The 17,937-nt window shown below is 43.3% G+C and overlaps 1 protein-coding gene across 2 annotated transcripts in view; it reads right to left on the reverse strand.

Annotated features, from left to right (window-relative positions):
* MAP3K5 (mitogen-activated protein kinase kinase kinase 5) overlaps positions 1–17,937 on the reverse strand; it is a 194,020-nt gene that overhangs the window by 42,990 nt on the left and 133,093 nt on the right. For both annotated transcript variants that reach the window (XM_066248130.1, XM_066248129.1), the window contains exons 15-18: positions 12,842–12,975; positions 4,883–5,010; positions 3,767–3,903; positions 2,292–2,397 (exon numbers count right to left, since the gene is read on the reverse strand). In XM_066248130.1, coding sequence (XP_066104227.1) covers positions 2,292–2,397; positions 3,767–3,903; positions 4,883–5,010; positions 12,842–12,975 — 505 coding nt within the window. The remainder of the gene's footprint in view (positions 1–2,291; positions 2,398–3,766; positions 3,904–4,882; positions 5,011–12,841; positions 12,976–17,937) is intronic.

The following is a 17,937-nucleotide window of genomic DNA, read 5'->3' on the forward strand; positions in this document are numbered from 1 at the left end:
GGCGTCCTGTAATGCAGTCCGTCAGAGGCCAGCCCACGGCTAGCGTGGAGTGGGGGCTGTGAGGCCTACGGTGCAGGGTCTGCACGCCCCGGGCCCTCGTGACGGGCGCCGGAGACACTCAGCACGTGAGGCCAGAGAGGCGTGCGAGCCCCAGGCTCTGGGTGGCTGACTTCCTGTGACTCCTTCGAGAATTAACAACAACAAAAAAATGTTTTCAAGTTTAGCAGAAGAAATTAAATTAACATCTTGCCCAAATAAAGCATCTGAAAGTAGAAACTGTCCTCTCAGAAGTTACCAAGTCTTGGAAGCATCTAAAATACCCCTTGCCAAGTTGAGACAGGATGAGAAAAGAAATGTTAAAACATTCAAAGTTACTAATAAGTTGGGAATTATTTTATCCAATAAAATACATTCTAAATATGTTTAATTCCTTGCTCTGAAATTCCCAGTGCTGTGAGAGCAGAAACCGGGCCAGAGATGTTGCTGCCACAATGTTCTGAGGAGAAAGCTTACGGGGTTTCTCTCTCCCCTACCCCCCGTCCAGGCTCCCAGAACAGACACTGAGCGAGGTGGAGAGAAGGACTGACTGAAGCAAGAAGGTCCAAGCCAAGAGCAAAGGGTAGAGAAAAATTCTGAGTGCAATCACTTATAAACTGTTGTGACTTCCGGCTGTGAAGTTCCTTTTCTAGAACTCTCGATTTCTTCATCTGCAAAATGGAGATACTACCACCTACATCACAGAAGTCAGAAATGGGGATACCCGGCCATTTTGCTTTGTATAAAACTTTTTTTTTTTTTTTTTTACAGAGACAGAGAGAGAGAGAGAGTCAAAGATAGGGGCAGACAGACAAGAACGGAGAGAGATGAGAAGCATTAATTCTTTGTTGCGACACCTTAGCTGTTCATTGATTGCTTTCTCATATGTGCCTTGACCGCGGGCCTTCAGCAGACCAAGTAACCCCTTGCTCGAGCCAGTGACTTCGGGCTCAAGCTGATGAGCTTTTTTGCTCAAACCAGATGAGCCTGTGCTCAAGCTAGCAACCTTGAGGTCTTGAACCCAGGTCCTCCGCATCCCAGTCCGACGCTCTAGCCACCGTGCCACCGCCTGGTCAGGCTCATTCCTTTTTTTTTTTTTTAATGTTTTTTTGTTTTGTTTTTCTTTTTTTTCTTTTCTTTTTTGTATTTTTCTGAAGCTGGAAACAGGGAGAGACAATCAGATAGACTCCCGCATGTGCCCGACTGGGATCTACCCGGCACGCCCACCAGGGGCGATGCTCTGCCCACCAGGGGGCGATGCTCTGCCGCGCCCAGAGCCACTCTAGCACCTGGGGCAGAGGCCAAGGAGCCATCCCCAGCGCCTGGGCCATCTTTGCTCCAATGGAGCCTCAGCTGTGGGAGGGGAAGAGAAAGACAGAGAGGAAGGAGGGGGAGGTGGAGAAGCAAATGGGCGCTTCTCCTGTGTGCCCTGGCCGGGAATCGAACCTGGTTCCCCCGCACGCCAGGCCAACGCTCTACCGCTGAGCCAACCGGCCAGGGCCCTGTTTTGTTTTTCTAAACCTCTCGCTCTCTCATAATAATGAGAATGCTTCCCGAGAAGTAGCAGAATGGAGCGGGAAGAACTTGGAAGGCAGAGCAGGGGTGAAGCCCCAGCATGCCCTCCCAGGAACCTCTGGGCAGCCATTAGCCCTCTGAACCTGTCTCCTCTTGGCTACTGCTACCTTTTGGAAATCTCTCTGTCCCCACCCTCCCAGGGCTCTGCTCCTCGGCGGCCTGGTGGCTGCCCTGCCTGGCTCCTGAGGAGAGCTCTCCCCACCCCAGTCTGAGACGGTGAGTCACTTCCTCTTTCCAGATTGAAATCCTAGTTATTTATGTTGTCAGTAGGAGAACACACCACAGGCAGTAAACAGATTAGAAAAGGGGGAATTCACAGTCCACATGGGAAGTGATTAAGGTATGAGTAAGAATCACAGAGAGGTTAAGTTAAAATAATGTTAAAAACAACAACAAAAAACCTTGTCAGGGTTACAGTGACCGTAAGCCAACCAGGAGAAAAGTAATGACATAAAAAGAAAAACAAATCTTCAGTAGCATTAAGCACGAAGACAAGTCATATAAACACAAGATGGGAAAAGGGCCAGATCAAACCCTGTATAATATTCTTCAGTGATCCATCAAAAGATATCAACGTGAGTGTGCGTGAGAACGACTAAATTTCTCTCTCACGTTCCGCTCAAACGCAGCAATCATTTCTTTATTTACATAAGTTCCGTATCGTCATTGCAAAAACGTACCAGTAAAAGTTTCAGTACTTGGGCTTATGCCAGCAAGCCTCTTGGACGTCCCGAAGTCAGAGATCTTGAGAACACCACTGTAGGTGTTGATTAACACGTTGTCACCCTAGGGAACAGAGGACTTTGATCAAACATATTAGCTTTCTTCCAATCGTGTTTATTTTTAGCTAGCTAATCCAATAAGAAAAAGTGTCCTTAGAGCAAACAAGGACACGAATTCTGTACTGTATATTAATAGTTCATCTCAATAGCGAACTGTTTTTTAAACTTTTTTTTTTTATTTTAGTGAGAGGAGAGGAGGCAGAGAGACAGACTCCCATATGCACCCTGACCGGGATCCATCCAGCAAGCCCGCTAGGGGGCGATGCTCTGCCCACCTGGGGCCTTTGCTCCACTGCAACCAGAGCCAGTTTTTAGTGCCTGAGGTGGAGGCATGGAGCCATCCTCAGTGCCTGAGGCCAACTCGCTTGAGCCAATTGAGCTATAGTTGCAGGAGAGGAAGAAAGAGAGAAAAGAGAGATGTGAGAGGGCGAGGGGTAGAGAAGCAGATGGTACTTTCTCTTATGTACCTGGGTTTGACCAAGGATCAAACCCAGAACCCAGGACATCCAAACGCCAGGCTGACACTCTACCACTGAACCAAATGGCCAGGGCCTCAACAGTGAATTCTTGACACCATTTTTGTTTCTATGATATGTTATCAGTTGTTCAAAATCTGCCACTCGGGTCACAAGGTCAAACATGGTTCCTAGTTAGAGCTTGCTACAGTTTCCAGATAACGGGAGTTACGTGTACCTGGTACAGGTATGATACGTTCAATGATGATATTCGTACTCTCCCAGTCACTTGTACTTTCATTTCTATGTGGTTTTACTTTTTTTGGGGGGGGGACTATTTAGGGATAATCAAGAAGCATATGGGTTGATTTTTACAGTAGCAATATTAACTTACTTTTCCATAGTCTAGCCTTTGTCGGAAATTGATTAGTTCTGAATATCTTCTTTTTAAAGAGAATCTACTAAATTATCTAATTTTAGTTTAATACACACATATATGATAGTTGTAAGAAGAGACTTCTTTTTTCCCTCTAATCATTTATTCATCGATTCAATAACTATTTACTGAGTCACTACCATGGGCAAGGGTACAAAGATGAACCGGCCTCTAAGTTCCCAGGAGCAAGGTCCACATCCTGTTCAATATGGTTCCGCTGTGCCAACTCTCAGCAGAGCAGGGCCAGGCACGTAGGGCAAGGTTCGTCTTTGTTCACTGAACATGGCTAAGGCGTTATTCCTTAAGTAGGTTAAGATATGAACATCAATCACTGACTTAAGAGTGGAATGTTAGCTTATATTTCTATTTCAAGATTTACTTATTCACCATTCTAAGTTAATACCTATAACACAATATGGCTTTTGCAAATAAAACAATTGCCCACAAAGGAATTTAGGAAAATGTATCCTAGCTCATCCTACCTTTATATCCCGGTGAACAATCTGATTGTCGTGGAGGTACTTCAACCCTTCGAGGATTTGCTTTGTATAAAATCCAATTGTTTGCTCATTGTCTTTCAAGGGGCCCCACTTGGAACGAAGGAGAGCAGAAAGACTTCCTGTAAAGCAGGGAAAAATCGCAAAATCAAATCTTAATCCAAATGAGTTCTTTCTCTCTTTATTCTTTTTAAAGATTTTATTAATTGATTTTACAGAGAGAGGTGGGAAGCAAGAAATGTCAACTCATAGCTGCTTCACGTTAGCTGTTCACTGGTTGCTTGCCATTATGTGCAAGCTGCGGGTTTCTAACTCGACCTCAGCATCCCAGGTCGCTGCTCTATCCACTGTGCCACCACAGGCTAGGCCAAACGAGTTCTTTAAAGTACATTAATAATATAACACTAATTTAAGCTAACATTTGTCGGTTATTTACAGTGGCTTAGGAACTATACTAGACGCTTGGGCTCAGATGTGAACAGGCAAGCGTCCCTGCTCTGAAGATGCTCATTGTCAAATAGTAAGTAGTTAAAAGCTCCTCACTTGCTAACTTTAATACAAGTCATGATAATTGATATTAATATTTCTGATAATTATTGTTTTCTAATGTCACATGGCAACTTTTCTTTTCACTTAGACAAATTAAGAGCTGTCAACATGTAAATCCCATTCAATTTTACTGCTCTTCAAGGCCCTAAGCATTTATCATTTTTTTAAAAATTTTTATTTATTTATTTTTTTACATAGAGAGAGAGTCAGAGGGATAGACAGGGACAGACAGACAGGAATGGAGACAGCTGAGAAGCATCAATCATTAGTTTTTTGTTGTGCTTTACGACTTCTTAGTTGTTCATTGATTGCTTTCTCATATGTGCCTTGACCATGGGCCTTCAGCAGACTGAGTAACCCCTTGCTGGAGCCAGCGACTCTGGGTCCAAGCTGGTGAGCTTTTGCTCAAGCCAGATGAGCCTGCGCTCAAGCTGGCGACCTCGGGGTCTCGAACCTGGGTCTTTCCACATCTCAGTCCAACGCTCTATCCACTGCGCCACCGCCTGGTCAGGCAGCATTTATCATTTTTAAAGGAAGAAGAGTATCTCTTACCTCCTGGAACCTGCTCCATGAAGATCTTAATGAAACCATTCTCACTGAAAGAACCCAGATACTGGACAATATTCTTGTGCTTCAGATGCTTATGCAATGCTATTTCTTCATGTAGGGGCTGGGAGTATCTGAAAGACATGCAGATGTCGATGAGCTAATTAGGAAACCAGACTTGAACGTACAAACTTATGCAATATAAAATGAAAATGTCAGCTAAATATATACCCATGTATAAAATCAAATATGACCATCTATTTATTTCTAATAACATAAGCTCGGTGAAGCTGGAGCGATGGTAGGATCTGAGGGGAAATGTGTCAGGCACTATTCTAAGCCTTTTGTATATATTAACTCATTTCTCACAACCACCCCCTGAGAAAGTACTTAGTAAGATGACCATTTTATAGATGAGGAATCTAAGCCTTTTGTATATATTAACTCATTTCTCACAACCACCCCCTGAGAAGGTACTTAGTAAGATGACCATTTTATAGATGAGGAATCTAAACCTTTTTGTATATATTAACTCATTTCTCACAACCACCCCCTGAGAAGGTAGTTAGCAAGATGACCATTGTATAGATGAGGAAACTGATTCAGAGAGGATGACTAACCTGCTCAAGATCTCAGAGCTAGTAAATGACAGAGTTAAGATTTGAACCCAGGAAAATAGAAATCATCCACATAGCTCAATGTCCAAATTTACATAATTTTGGCCTCATAACATAACTTTATTATGGCCTCATAATCTTAACTTTACTATTCCAGGAGACTCATCCAGGAAGATAAAAACTGTAAATAACTTCAATGCTAGTTGCAGAACTTACTGAAAGGCCCATCAACTCTTCAATAAAAAACATACAAACATTTATATCCCAAGTTTCCTTGAGCCCCTTGCCTTGAAATTCTCACATTATTGTGTTCGTCAATTCTATTATATTAGGCTTTTAAAAAGCCAGTCCTAACCAAGACTCTACACTGAAAGACCAGCTTTCAATCCGACTTCAAAATCATGTACTTAGTATATGCTGTTTTATCAAATTATAAAATGAAAGTATTTCACATTACTATAAAACTTGCAGGCTCTTTTTTTTTTTTTTTTTTTTAGACAGAGAGAGAGAGAGTCAGAGAGGGATAGACAGGGACAGACAGACAGGAACAGAGAGAGATGAGAAGCATCAATCATCAGTTTTTCGTTGCGACACCTTAGTTGTTGAGACACACATTGATTGCTTTCTCATATGTGCCTTGACTGTGGGCCTTTGGCAGACCAAGTAACCCCTTGTTTAAGCCAGCAACCTTGGGTCCAAGGTGGTGAGCTTTGCTTAAACCAGATGAGCCCGCACTCAAGCTGGCAACCTCGGGGTCTCAAACTTGGGTCCTCCACATCCCAGTCTGACGCTCTATCTACTGCGCCATCGCCTGGTTAGGCAACTTGCAGACTCTTAAAAATCTTGAATCCATTGTATCTCTAATATAATTATTATATAACTATGGTAGGATGTCAGCAATGATAAAGAGCATCAAAACTATTCCCTCATTTCTTTTTCTGCTGTATAATGAAGGCTACAGATATAAAAGGCACTAACAGATTAAGTATAAATCTGATGCCTCATAACTTGCTTCAGTCCTACATGCAATAAATGGTCAGATCACACAATGGCAAAACCATGTAAGCAGAATGGATTTTCTTGAATGTCAATAACAAACACTAGAATTGCTTTGTATTGAATAATACTGTTTTCATGAAGATTTTCAGGGCAAGCTATAAACCAAAGCAGTATCAGATTACAAAACAAATCTGTTTAATTTAAACACACTTTTGTAACCTGTGAACTACTCAGAAAACTGCCAACAAAAAATGGACTTTTACCCATTTTATTTCCTTTAGAATAGCTCTAGGAACTATGAAAGCAGCTAGTAAACAGAACTCTTTAACAGGATGTCAATCAAAGACAACACCACCATTTTGGTAAATGCTTGAATGAGATAACATGAGAAATACCAGTATGGAAAGTGACCAATAAGATACTTCGGTAATGACTCTCAAATATGAAGACATTTGCAAGTTATGTTTCCCCATTTGGTTTAAACACTTGAATAACACTAGTTGTTAAGGTTGCTCCTAATATGCATGAAATAAATTAGTGGCAAATATTGGACCTTCTTGTACAGATTTATTTATTTTTTATTTTTTATTTTTTTTGTATTCTTCTGAAGCTGGAAACGAGGAGAGACAGTCAGACAGACTCCTGCATGCGCCCGACCGGGATCCACCTGGCACGCCCACCGGGGCGGCGCTCTGCCCACCAGGGGGGCGATGCTCTGCCCCTCCGGGGGGTCGCTCCGCCGCGACCAGAGCCACTCCAGCGCCTGGGGCAGAGGCCAAGGAGCCATCCCCAGCGCCTGGGCCATCCTGCTCCAATGGAGCCTTGGCTGCGGGAGGGGAAGAGAGAGACAGAGAGGAAGGGGGGGGTGGAGAAGCAAATGGGCGCTTCTCCTATGTGCCCTGGCCGGGAATGGAACCCGGGTCCCCCGCATGCCAGGCCGACGCTCTACCGCTGAGCCAACCGGCCAGGGCCTTCTTGTACAGATTTAGAAAATCAAGATGCCCTGGCTCGTTGGCTCAGTGGTAGAGCGTCGGCCTGGCGTGCAGAAGTCCCGGGTTCGATTCCCAGCCAGGGCACACAGGAGAAGCTCCCATCTGCTTCTCCACCCCTCCCCCTCTCCTTCCTCTCTGTCTCTCTCTTCCCCTCCCGTAGCGAGGCTCCATTGGAGCAAAGATGGCCTGGGCGCTGGGGATGGCTCCTTGACCTCTGCCCCAGGCACTAGAATGGCTCTGGTCGCAACAGAGCGACGCCCCGGAGGGGCAGAGCGATGCCCCGGAGGGGCAGAGCATCGCCCCCTGGTGGGCAGAGCGTCGCCCCCTGGTGGGCGTGCCGGGTGGATCCCGGTCAGGCACATGCGGGAGTCTGTCTGACTGTCTCTCCCCATTTCCAGTTTCAGAAAAATACAAAAAAAAAAAAAGAAAATCAAGATGACTAAATAACCTTAAGTAGCTAACTCAGTTTGTGATGAACCAAAAGGTACTTACCTCCTGATCCTCCACTGAAGATCAATCATGAAGGTTTAAATGTAACAGCCTGGAGAGGCAAATATATGGGCTCCCTGCCACCCCGCACCTCAACACACAACCACATTATGTAACCAAAGGTAGCTCAAAAGTTACAATAATAATCGGGATTCACCCTAGCTAAGAATAGGAACTCTTCTCCGATATGGAAATGATGAGGAACACCCAGCAGTTCTCACTCAGTATAAGTGAAAGTATAAGTGTGAACATGCCAAGCACCGATGAGCGTGAAATTATAGTTTGTTCAGGTCAATAAGCTATGCTTGTCTATGGGAATTACAAGGAAATTCTATTTCATCTCAATTAGCTGTAACAACAACAACAACAAAAGGAATGATACAATCAGAGATGCTTATATATATTCTGCTTTGAAAAGTTATTAATCTACATTGTCTCTAGAACGCCTACTCTGAGTCAAATTTCCACTACAACCATCTAAACCAGGGGTTCCCCCATCGGATGGGCATTTGCATCCCTTGGAAGGCTTTTAAAAATATCACAGGCCTATTCCAGAATTTTGGGGGAGGGGTCTAAAAGTCAGTGTTCTTAAAAGTTCCCCAATATGCTGTAATATACAGCTGGGTAAAAAAACAAACAAACAAAAAACTGATCTAAAAAAATAGCTCAGGCCCTGGCCGGTTGGCTCAGCGGTAGAGCGTCGGCCTGGCGTGCGGGGGACCCGGGTTCGATTCCCGGCCAGGGCACATAGGAGAAGCACCCATTTGCTTCTCCACCCCCCCTCCTTCCTCTCTGTCTCTCTCTTCCCCTCCTGCAGCCAAGGCTCCATTGGAGCAAAGATGGCCCGGGCGCTGGGGATGGCTCCTTGGCCTCTGCCCTAGGCGCTAGAGTGGCTTTGGTCGCGGCAGAGCAACCCCCTGGAGGGGCAGAGCATCGCCCCCTGGTGGGCAGAGCGTCACCCCTGGTGGGCGTGCCGGGTGGATCCCGGTTGGGCACATGCGGGAGTCTGTCTGACTGTCTCTCCCCGTTTCCAGCTTCAGAAAAATACAAAAAAAAAGAAAAAAAAAATAGCTCAGGGGTGGGGAGAATGTTAGAGGGGGACGCAAACCTGAGATTAACAACTAGATGGGATCATGACCGCATACTCCCGCCACCTGTCTTACTACCTCCGACTCTCTAACAAGGTGCTTTTAGACTGGGAAGGAAGCACAGAAGACACTTTGTTGCCATGATCCTTCGTTACAGATGGCAACGTTAGTGTATACTGGATTATGCATTATTCACATCCACTCTACCACTTTAGTAATTATCCTGTCTAATTGCTTTCTTTTAAAATGTAATGTCAAAACCTCTCCAGGGCACATAAATAGAAATATTCTTGTGTGCGTTATCTCACAATACCATGATAGACTTCACTATAATCTTCTTTTATTGGTAAGAAGAAATGCCCTGCACCAGCTGTTCAAGAGACAGGTCGGTCGTGCACATGTGTTTGAGCAATCCCCATTATGCCAAATGCACTGTTACAGAACACGACCTTTGTTGCTGCTGGTGTGCTCTGTGTCTGCATAGTGGCAGCTGAATAAACTGAAGTGACAAGGATGATATAAAAAGTAGCTTTCTACCAGGGGATGTTGCTAAGGTCAGTGAGTTTGGCGACGCTCTGCCCACCAGGGGGCGACGCTCTGCCCCTCCGGGGCGTCGCTCTGCCGCGACCAGAGCCACTCTAGCGCCTGGGGCAGAGGCCAAGGAGCCATCCCCAGCGCCCGGGCCGTCTTTGCTCCAATGGAGCCTCGGCTGCGGGAGGGGAAGAGAGAGACAGATAAGAAGGGGGAGGGTGGAGAAGCAAATGGGCGCTTCTCCTATGTGCCCTGGCCGGGAATCGAACCCGGGTCCCCCGCACGCCAGGCCGACGCTCTACCGCTGAGCCAACCGGCCAGGGCCAGTTACCACAAATTTTAATGTGACAAATTTATATATAATAATGTGGGCATTTAATGAATAATTTCTACCACTTTCATAAGAATTCATAAATATATCTTATGAATTAACCCAGATGAAACTCTGCGACAACAGCAGAGAAAAAATACATGAGAAACCATATATGTATCAGACAGCAACAGCTGTGTGTCCACCTAGTATTTGTTCTTCCCCTTTCTATGGTTTTGTTTGTAGACACATGGCCAGCTAAACTACTATTGAGTTCCTAAGCTTCCCTTGTGGTTAGGGCTAGTTACTTTTGGCTAATAAAACAGAGGTAAAAGTATGCTGGACACTTCTGGAAAAGTGTGCCTTCCTTTCCTTCTGCCTGCAATGCAAATCTGCAGGCTGGAGGCAGAGCGGTCCCCTGCGACAGTCACACACTAAGGATGGAGAGGCAGAAAGAGCGATGGACCTAGCATTCTGGTGGCATGGGAGAGTGTCTCTTTCAGCATGGGGTTTCTTACAGAGGGAAGACGTGCTAGAAGCCACGAGGCAGCAGATTTTATGACTTGGGAGAAGAGAGAGTATGGTTGGAGAAGCAAATGACAGGACAGAACAACAGAGCCGGGAGCAGCAGAACATCCTGTTACCAGGGTTGTGTCTCCCCTGGACAGCGTTCTTGTTTCCAGAAAGTCCCCATGATGTGTGGTTCATACCATTTCTTTACGTATTTCTTCTGTTCTTTTCTCTCTTTTCCTTCTAGTATTCCACGGGGACTATGCTACACTGCTTGTAGTTGACCCACAGTTCCTGGGTATCTGTTCTCTTCCAGTCTGTTCTCCTTGCTTTTCAGTTTTGGAAGATTCTACTGACATGGCCTCAAGCAGAGACTGAGCCAGGCGTATGGCCCATCAAAGGCATTCTTCTCTTCTGGCGCAGGGTCTGATTGCTAGCTTGCCTATGTAGTTCTTTCTTAGGGTCCCCACGTCTCTGCTGACACCGCCATCTGTTCCGACAGGCTGCCTACTCTATCCAGTAGAACCCTTAGCATGTTTGTCATAACTCTTTTAAAGTCCTGATTATTTCAACACCTCGGCCACATCTGAGACTGGTTCTGATCCTTGCTCTGTGTCTTCAAACTGCCTTTTTCCTTTTAGAAGATTTTTTTTATTATTATTTATTGATTTTAGAGAGAGGAGTAGAGGAGGAGAAGGAGTGGAAAGCATCGACTCGTAGTAGTTGCTTCTCACATGTGCCTTGACCGGGCAAGCCCAGGGTTTCGAACCAGCGACCTCAGCATTTCCAGGTCGACGCTTTATCCACTGCGCCACCACCAGTCAGGCTGCCTTTTTCCTTTTAGTATGGTCTGTAACTTTTGTCAAAAGCCAGACATGATATAACAGGTAAAGGAACTCTGGGAGGGGAAGCGGTCTACAGTCCCACAATTAGGTCTCAGTCTTCCAGTGAGCCTGTGCCACTGGACCGTGGCCTTCACCAGGGCTTCTCAGTCCCCCGCCACCCCTCAGGGGGGACAGGGTGGCTAGAGAGGGCTGCAGCTGGCTGTCTCCCTTCTCCCAGGTTGGTCAGTCTCTGATAACACTCCAACAGGGTAGACCAGTGGTTCTCAAACTTTTTGAAGTCGGGGCACATTTAAAATCCTACAAATAATTGTAGGCGCACTATATACAAAGTTCTGAGAAATATGTTATAATAATTAAGTCAAATATTAAAGGAAAAATATAAAGTCCAAGTGTGCTTTTATGGTAATTAAACAAAATAAATATGACAAAATTAAATTTATTCTGACATTAAAAAACATTTTTATGTTACATTTTTTGTTATGCTTTTTAGAATTCGTAAAAAAGAGGGGTTAAAAAATAAAAAAGTTATCTTTTTATATATATATAGATACATTCTTAGTAAGATTTAGCAAATGCGTTGTTTTTTCATTCATACATATCATCCTAACTTTACACCAAACAAAGGACAGAAGAAACTTGCCTCCAGTCTTTCTGGGGAACATGTGGGTAGTGTAAACAATCCAGCACCACAGCTTAACAGCCTTTTGCAATCTAATCAGGCAAGTGAGGTGGGGGGTTGGGCAGACTGTCAGCTTACAGCTAATTCCCCACACCTCTGTCCCCCAAAAATCTAAACTCCAAAAAACCCTGTTGGTTTTTTGGTTCCCAACAGGTACATCTTTCCAGGAATACCATAGGGCGCACCTGGAAATCTTCTAGGGCGCACAGTGCGCCCCGGTGCACACTTTGAGAACCACTGGGCTAGACCCTGGTAAAAACAGTTTCTCCTGAAGGCAGGCCTTGTTGAAAAGAACAGAATGTTCTGGCATACTTCAAAATGGTTCTTCCTGCCCCGCCCCCTCAGAAGTGTGAGAGGGTTCTTCTCCTACACTCACTGTGAGGACCTAGTGGTGCTGCTGGAGGCAAAGCTCACAGAAGTGTAGGACTCTCCTACGCCCCCTCCAATCTGCGGGCAGTGGCTTGTCCTGTCATCCCGCTTCTCTGACTGATCTAGGAAGAACTGTCGATTTCTGTGCGTTTAGCTTTCTATTTGTTGTTAGGGTGGAATGCCAGCTTCCAGCCTCCATCATGCTGGCCTGGGACCTGGAACCTCTGGTTCAAACTATTTCAGATGGCACTGATTCCCCAGCCATCCATATACTAAACCAGCTGCCCTCCGACACAACCTGGGACCAACACACACAGGGCTATTTTCTTCTCTAACCCTTAAGAGTCCTTACCCACCAGGCTTGTAACTGAAACACTACATGATGCAGCAGCTAAACCCCACAGGGAGCTAATTAAAACAATGGAGTTTTCCGACAGACTTTCATTATTTAGAATATCACCAAAATATTTCCTAAAAGGCTACAGACAACCCCAAATACCTTAGAAACAGCTTTTTATGAACCACAATGACCATACCTGCTATCTCTCTCCGGGATTTCCTTAATAGCGATTCTGACCTGGTTGCTCAGGTCTCGGCCGGCGTAGACGATCCCGTACGTGCCTTTCCCTAAAATGACTCTGTCTCCATTTTCGTCGTATTCATAGTCATACTGCAAAAGGAGAAATGGGAAGAGAAGATGGAAACATTAATTGCAGTTCTACATTCTGAACATCAACTTTCTCCAAGAGCATTTCTCCTTATTTTAGCAGATGGCTTTAATAAAGGCAACAGTCAGATGAAATTCTAAAAAGTGGCTTCAAGAACCAAATAGACACTCGACATACAACCCATAGTGTGCTCATGTTTTCACAACTGTTAGGAGCACAGTGGGGACTACATATTTAAATCCACAAAAGTGTTTTTTCAAGAGTCCACTTGGATTCTTTTACCCATTAAAGCCTGTTTTTCATCGATTCTAGGGAGAAGTATAATTAGCATCAGTATCTGTCATATCTAATTAATCTTTTGTTTTGCAGCTTCTGGTGCTGTTAAACTATTTCACACCCTACCAAGAAAATAAAACCACTCAAAGGCTTTGGGTAAGAAGGAAAATTATTTGAAGTTTTACTAGTAGTTGACAATGAGAAAGCAAGGGGTTATTTTTATATCACCTCAATTCCCTAAGACTAAAAAGCTTTTTTAAAAGACAGACCGTAATTGAAAAATAAAAAATGATTTTAAAAATAACTAAAACAACAACAAAAAAGAAAATGAAAAATAGAAAATTTCATGTTTGATGTAAAAAGGAAATACATACAGCTCTATACCCCAAACTGTCAAGCATGTCAGTCAAACATGGAAAAACTGGTTCAAATAAAAGGGGTTAGAGAGCATCTGGTAGAGCCCTCATCAGACTTAGAGGTGTTTTCCACAAAGGCATAGTCTCAGACTGGAATTACGGGATGCAGGGCCATCAAATGACCAAGCCACATCTCTGTAAAAAATCCAGTGTGAAAACACGGACCGGTAGAGAGATCACAAGAACGAGATCCTTGTATTGTCTACATTTTGCCGGAGCGTAAAACTGGCAGCCACAGCTAGATTCTACTCACAGAAAGGTGACTTCTTACATTTTTGAGCCAGCAAATTTAACATTAAGACTGACAAATAACCCCAAAGAGGACAATGATCATGGATTTTGACATTCACTCACAGAACAGCCTTAAAATATATAAAGCAGAGCTGCTAAAATTACAAAAAAAAAAAAAAAAGTCAAATCTAAACCACAATAGGTTTTAATAGAACTCCTATGGAAACTGATACAGCGAGATGACAAATTTACAATAGAGACCCTAATGGCACATTTAACAAATATGACATAGACAGAAAGAGCCTTGCAACCAAATATAAATTCTTTATGTGCATTTTTGAAAAATATGTAATACTAACTGTTCACATATTCAGCCACAAAGAAAAATCCAACCAGTTCAAAAGAACCGGTATCAGAAAAGAGCAGGATCTTTGACCGTCGGATATTAAAAATAACATGGCCAACAAATATATTTGAAAACTGACTTTTGCACTTTAAAATAATCAATGAATTGATCAATGAAATGATTGTGGGAATTACCTGTCAAAAAAAAAAAAGAGAGAGAAGGAGAGCATTACATATCAAATGCCCACAGATGTCCACAGATATAAAGGTACGTAGATGAAAATTTTCACGGCCTTAAAGAATTGAATTAGAAAACAAAAAATTTTTAAATGATTAAATTAAATTGTCAAGTCAAAGAAATATAGAATGGATAATTTTTTACTGTCCAATGAGAGTAAGAGCGGATTTCTGGTTTTGGCAACATGGTAGACTAAGTACCTGAAAATCTTTCCGTGAAAAACACCTAGATAAGATCTAGCGAGGCTTACAAAAAAGTACAGAAGACTGTCAGGAGCTATAAATAAAGAGGAAAAGGAACAATTAGAAGGTTATCACAAGAAATTATGTCCTTGCAGCTCTGGTATGACAATGGCATAGGGCTTTTAGTCTCATTAACCTAGGGCAGAGGTTGGCAAACATTTCTATAAAGGGCCAGATTCTATTTTCTGACTTGTGGGCCAGAACTTCTCACTTCTGCCACTGTAGCATGAAAACAGCCCAGTCATTATATCAACAAATGGGCACAGTTGTGCTCCAATAAAACTTTATTTACCAAGAAGTGGCAGAATGGATTTGGCCTTTGGGCCATTGTTTGACAACCCCTTATCTGGGACATTTATCTTTTTTTTTTTTTTTAATTTAGTGATAACAGACAGAAAAGGGAGAGAGATGAGAAGTATCAATTCTTCATTGCGGCACCTTAGTTGTTCATTGATTGCTTCTCATATATGCCTTGACTGGGGGGCTCTAAGTGACTCCTTGTTCAAGCCAGTGACCTTTGGGTTCAAGCCAGTGACCATGGGTTCATGTCTATAATACCACACTCAAACCGGCAACCCCACGCTCAAGACGTTGAGCCCACGCTTAAGCTGGTAAACTCAGAGCTTTGAACCTGGGTCCTCAGTGTCCCAGGTCGATGCTCTATCCACTGAACCACAGCCTGATCAGGCAAGGGACATTAGTCTTAATGCCCAAGAGTGGACAGGTCTTGTGTGCCTACACTACGAGAAGAGCTAGAACACACAAAACTAAGGTCCTTGAAAAAATTTAACTTGGTAAAAGGGTAAATTAGAAAAAAGTCAACCCACTGTGCTGTGAAACAAAAAGAAAGCTTGTCTATCTCAGACCAGCTCTGCGTGGACAGAAATGAGTCTCTTCTGAATACTTTCAACCACCGGCTGGCTATTATTCCTCATGCTGTTCGGAGTTCAAATTTACACTTAATCATAATACCCATAATTGGTCTTGAGCATGGGACATCCCTGGAGCTCCTAGCGGAAACAAAGCAAAAACATTTTAAAGAGAGATCCCCTTAAAGGCTATGCAGGATTCTCACTGATAATGGACCACTAAAACTCAGCTTACAATCCAAAAAATGTATTAGGAAATAATTCATGACTAGTGAAAATTAGCTTATTTGACAAACATCAATCTCTAAAACTTCATAAATTATTGAAAAACAATTTATTTTTCAATATACAGAAAGTGTATATTAAGTAAATTCAACATAAGTATATTAAATAAGAAATAAAAAAATGACAAAAGGATAAAAGATACTCTTAAAAAATGGTCTAATTTGAGACAGCATCAAATAAAAGAAATCAATCCCTAAAATAGGGAGAATAAAAATAAATCCACACTCAGATATATTATAGGAAAACTACAGAATAAGAAAGGCAAACAGAAGATCATAGAAGGAAGACGTGATTAACAAGAGCAAATTACCTACAGACCTACAGAAGTAGGTAACCAGGTCACTTTGCACTCTTCAGGGTACACATTCTCCAATGAGACCATTGTTACGGAGTAGGAAGCAGTGGAAGCAGTTACCAGCTCCAGCTCATTTGTTTCCAAGAGGTTTCCAAGTCTTAATAGAAAGCAACCAGGTTGTATTCTCTCATGGGAAACTATGGTCAGTACCATGCCAGGACTGTGAGCACTGACCTCCCCCCTATCAGGGACCCTTCTCTGGCTGAGGACAGTGTCAGCTTTCCCAGCAGCAACCCTGGGCACCTCTTCCTAGGTACCCCTGGGCACATTAGAGAATGCTGTTATTCTGGCTGCGAATGTAAGGCTAAAGATTATCCTCACCCAGAGCAGAAGACCAGGTACGTTTTCAGGTGAGAGAACAGGGAGCAGGAATCGTTTAGCAATTTCCACAGACTAGGAGATAAAACCGGACTCCTGCGAAGAGGCAGTAAACGTAGTCCAAACACGCCACCTGAAGGAGCCCTCGTCTCCAAACCCAATTCCTGTGGCCTGAATTTCTGTCACTCTGAGCCAGGCCTCAGGCCAGCAGGAGGCAGGGCAGGGACCAACACCGAAGGAGTTCATCTTTGTCAGTGTGTGCTCGCTTTCAAAGGGGAAAAACCCGTATCTGAAGCTGGCATTACCACCACCTTCAGTTATTATAATGCTTTATTGTTTAAAAGAGAGTTAACTTTCAATAACCTACTTCATTCGATGGTCATGATAAGCTCATGTCACAGCAGGGAAGTTCTATGATTAATGGCAATTTACAAAGGATCAGAAATATCTTTTCCAGTGAGAAAATATGAGGTTTTAAACCTAGCTCATATGATTTCAGATTTTGTGTTCTTTCTGCTATAGAGAAATCCTTTCCTAGCATAAGAACTTAAAAGGTGAATACTAGTCCTGTTTCCAAATGCCAATAGTATAAAGGTGTCCCAGAATACTATCAATATCCACGGGACACCACTGGCTTTTTCAAGCAGACAGCTGGCTGACCTCCGGTGGCCATCTTGGATTCCATTCTTCCCTTTCCCTTGCTCCCTGTATCAAGCTGATTGCCAAATGCTGTCAGATGTGTCCTCGCCGCTACTACCCAGATTAGGCCCTTCTTACTTTTCCTCTGTACTAATTCTATAGATTCTTTAAAAAAAATTTTTTTTTAATTAAAGTATAGTTGGCATACAATATTATATTAGTTTTAGGTGTACAACATAGTGATTCAACATTTACATATTTTACCTTGTGATCACCATGACACGTCTAGTAGCCATCTGTTACCATGCAAAGTTAATTAAGACATTATGGACTAGATTCCCTGTGCAGTACCCTATGTCCCTGTGATTTATTTATTTTAGCTGGCCTCCCCCTCCCCCCTCCTCTCTTGTTGCTCTGTTCTCCCATTCATTTCTCCATTAGGTTGACAGTAAACTTTTCAAAGTCCTAAGTTTCAAAGCGAGCTTTCTAGTGTAATGTCCGTACCACTGTCTCTATTTTATTGGTTCCTTGTTACTTTCAGGATCAAATTCAAACTCCCTAGCACAGCACAAATACCCTTCAGGATCTTATTGCAGCCTCTGTCTCCAACCCTGTCTCTCGTCCATCGCCTCAAAAACTCTCAGTGAGGTTCCTAAAATCTTTCTTCCTTTACACATGCTGTGTTTTCCAGCTAGGTACCTCTTCTTCATCCTTGAAAACCAAGCTCTGGGGAGCTTTCCTGAACCTCAG

This window comes from Saccopteryx bilineata, chromosome 12 (genome assembly GCF_036850765.1).
Source record: "Saccopteryx bilineata isolate mSacBil1 chromosome 12, mSacBil1_pri_phased_curated, whole genome shotgun sequence".
In the NCBI taxonomy this organism is placed as follows: Eukaryota; Metazoa; Chordata; class Mammalia; order Chiroptera; family Emballonuridae; genus Saccopteryx; species Saccopteryx bilineata.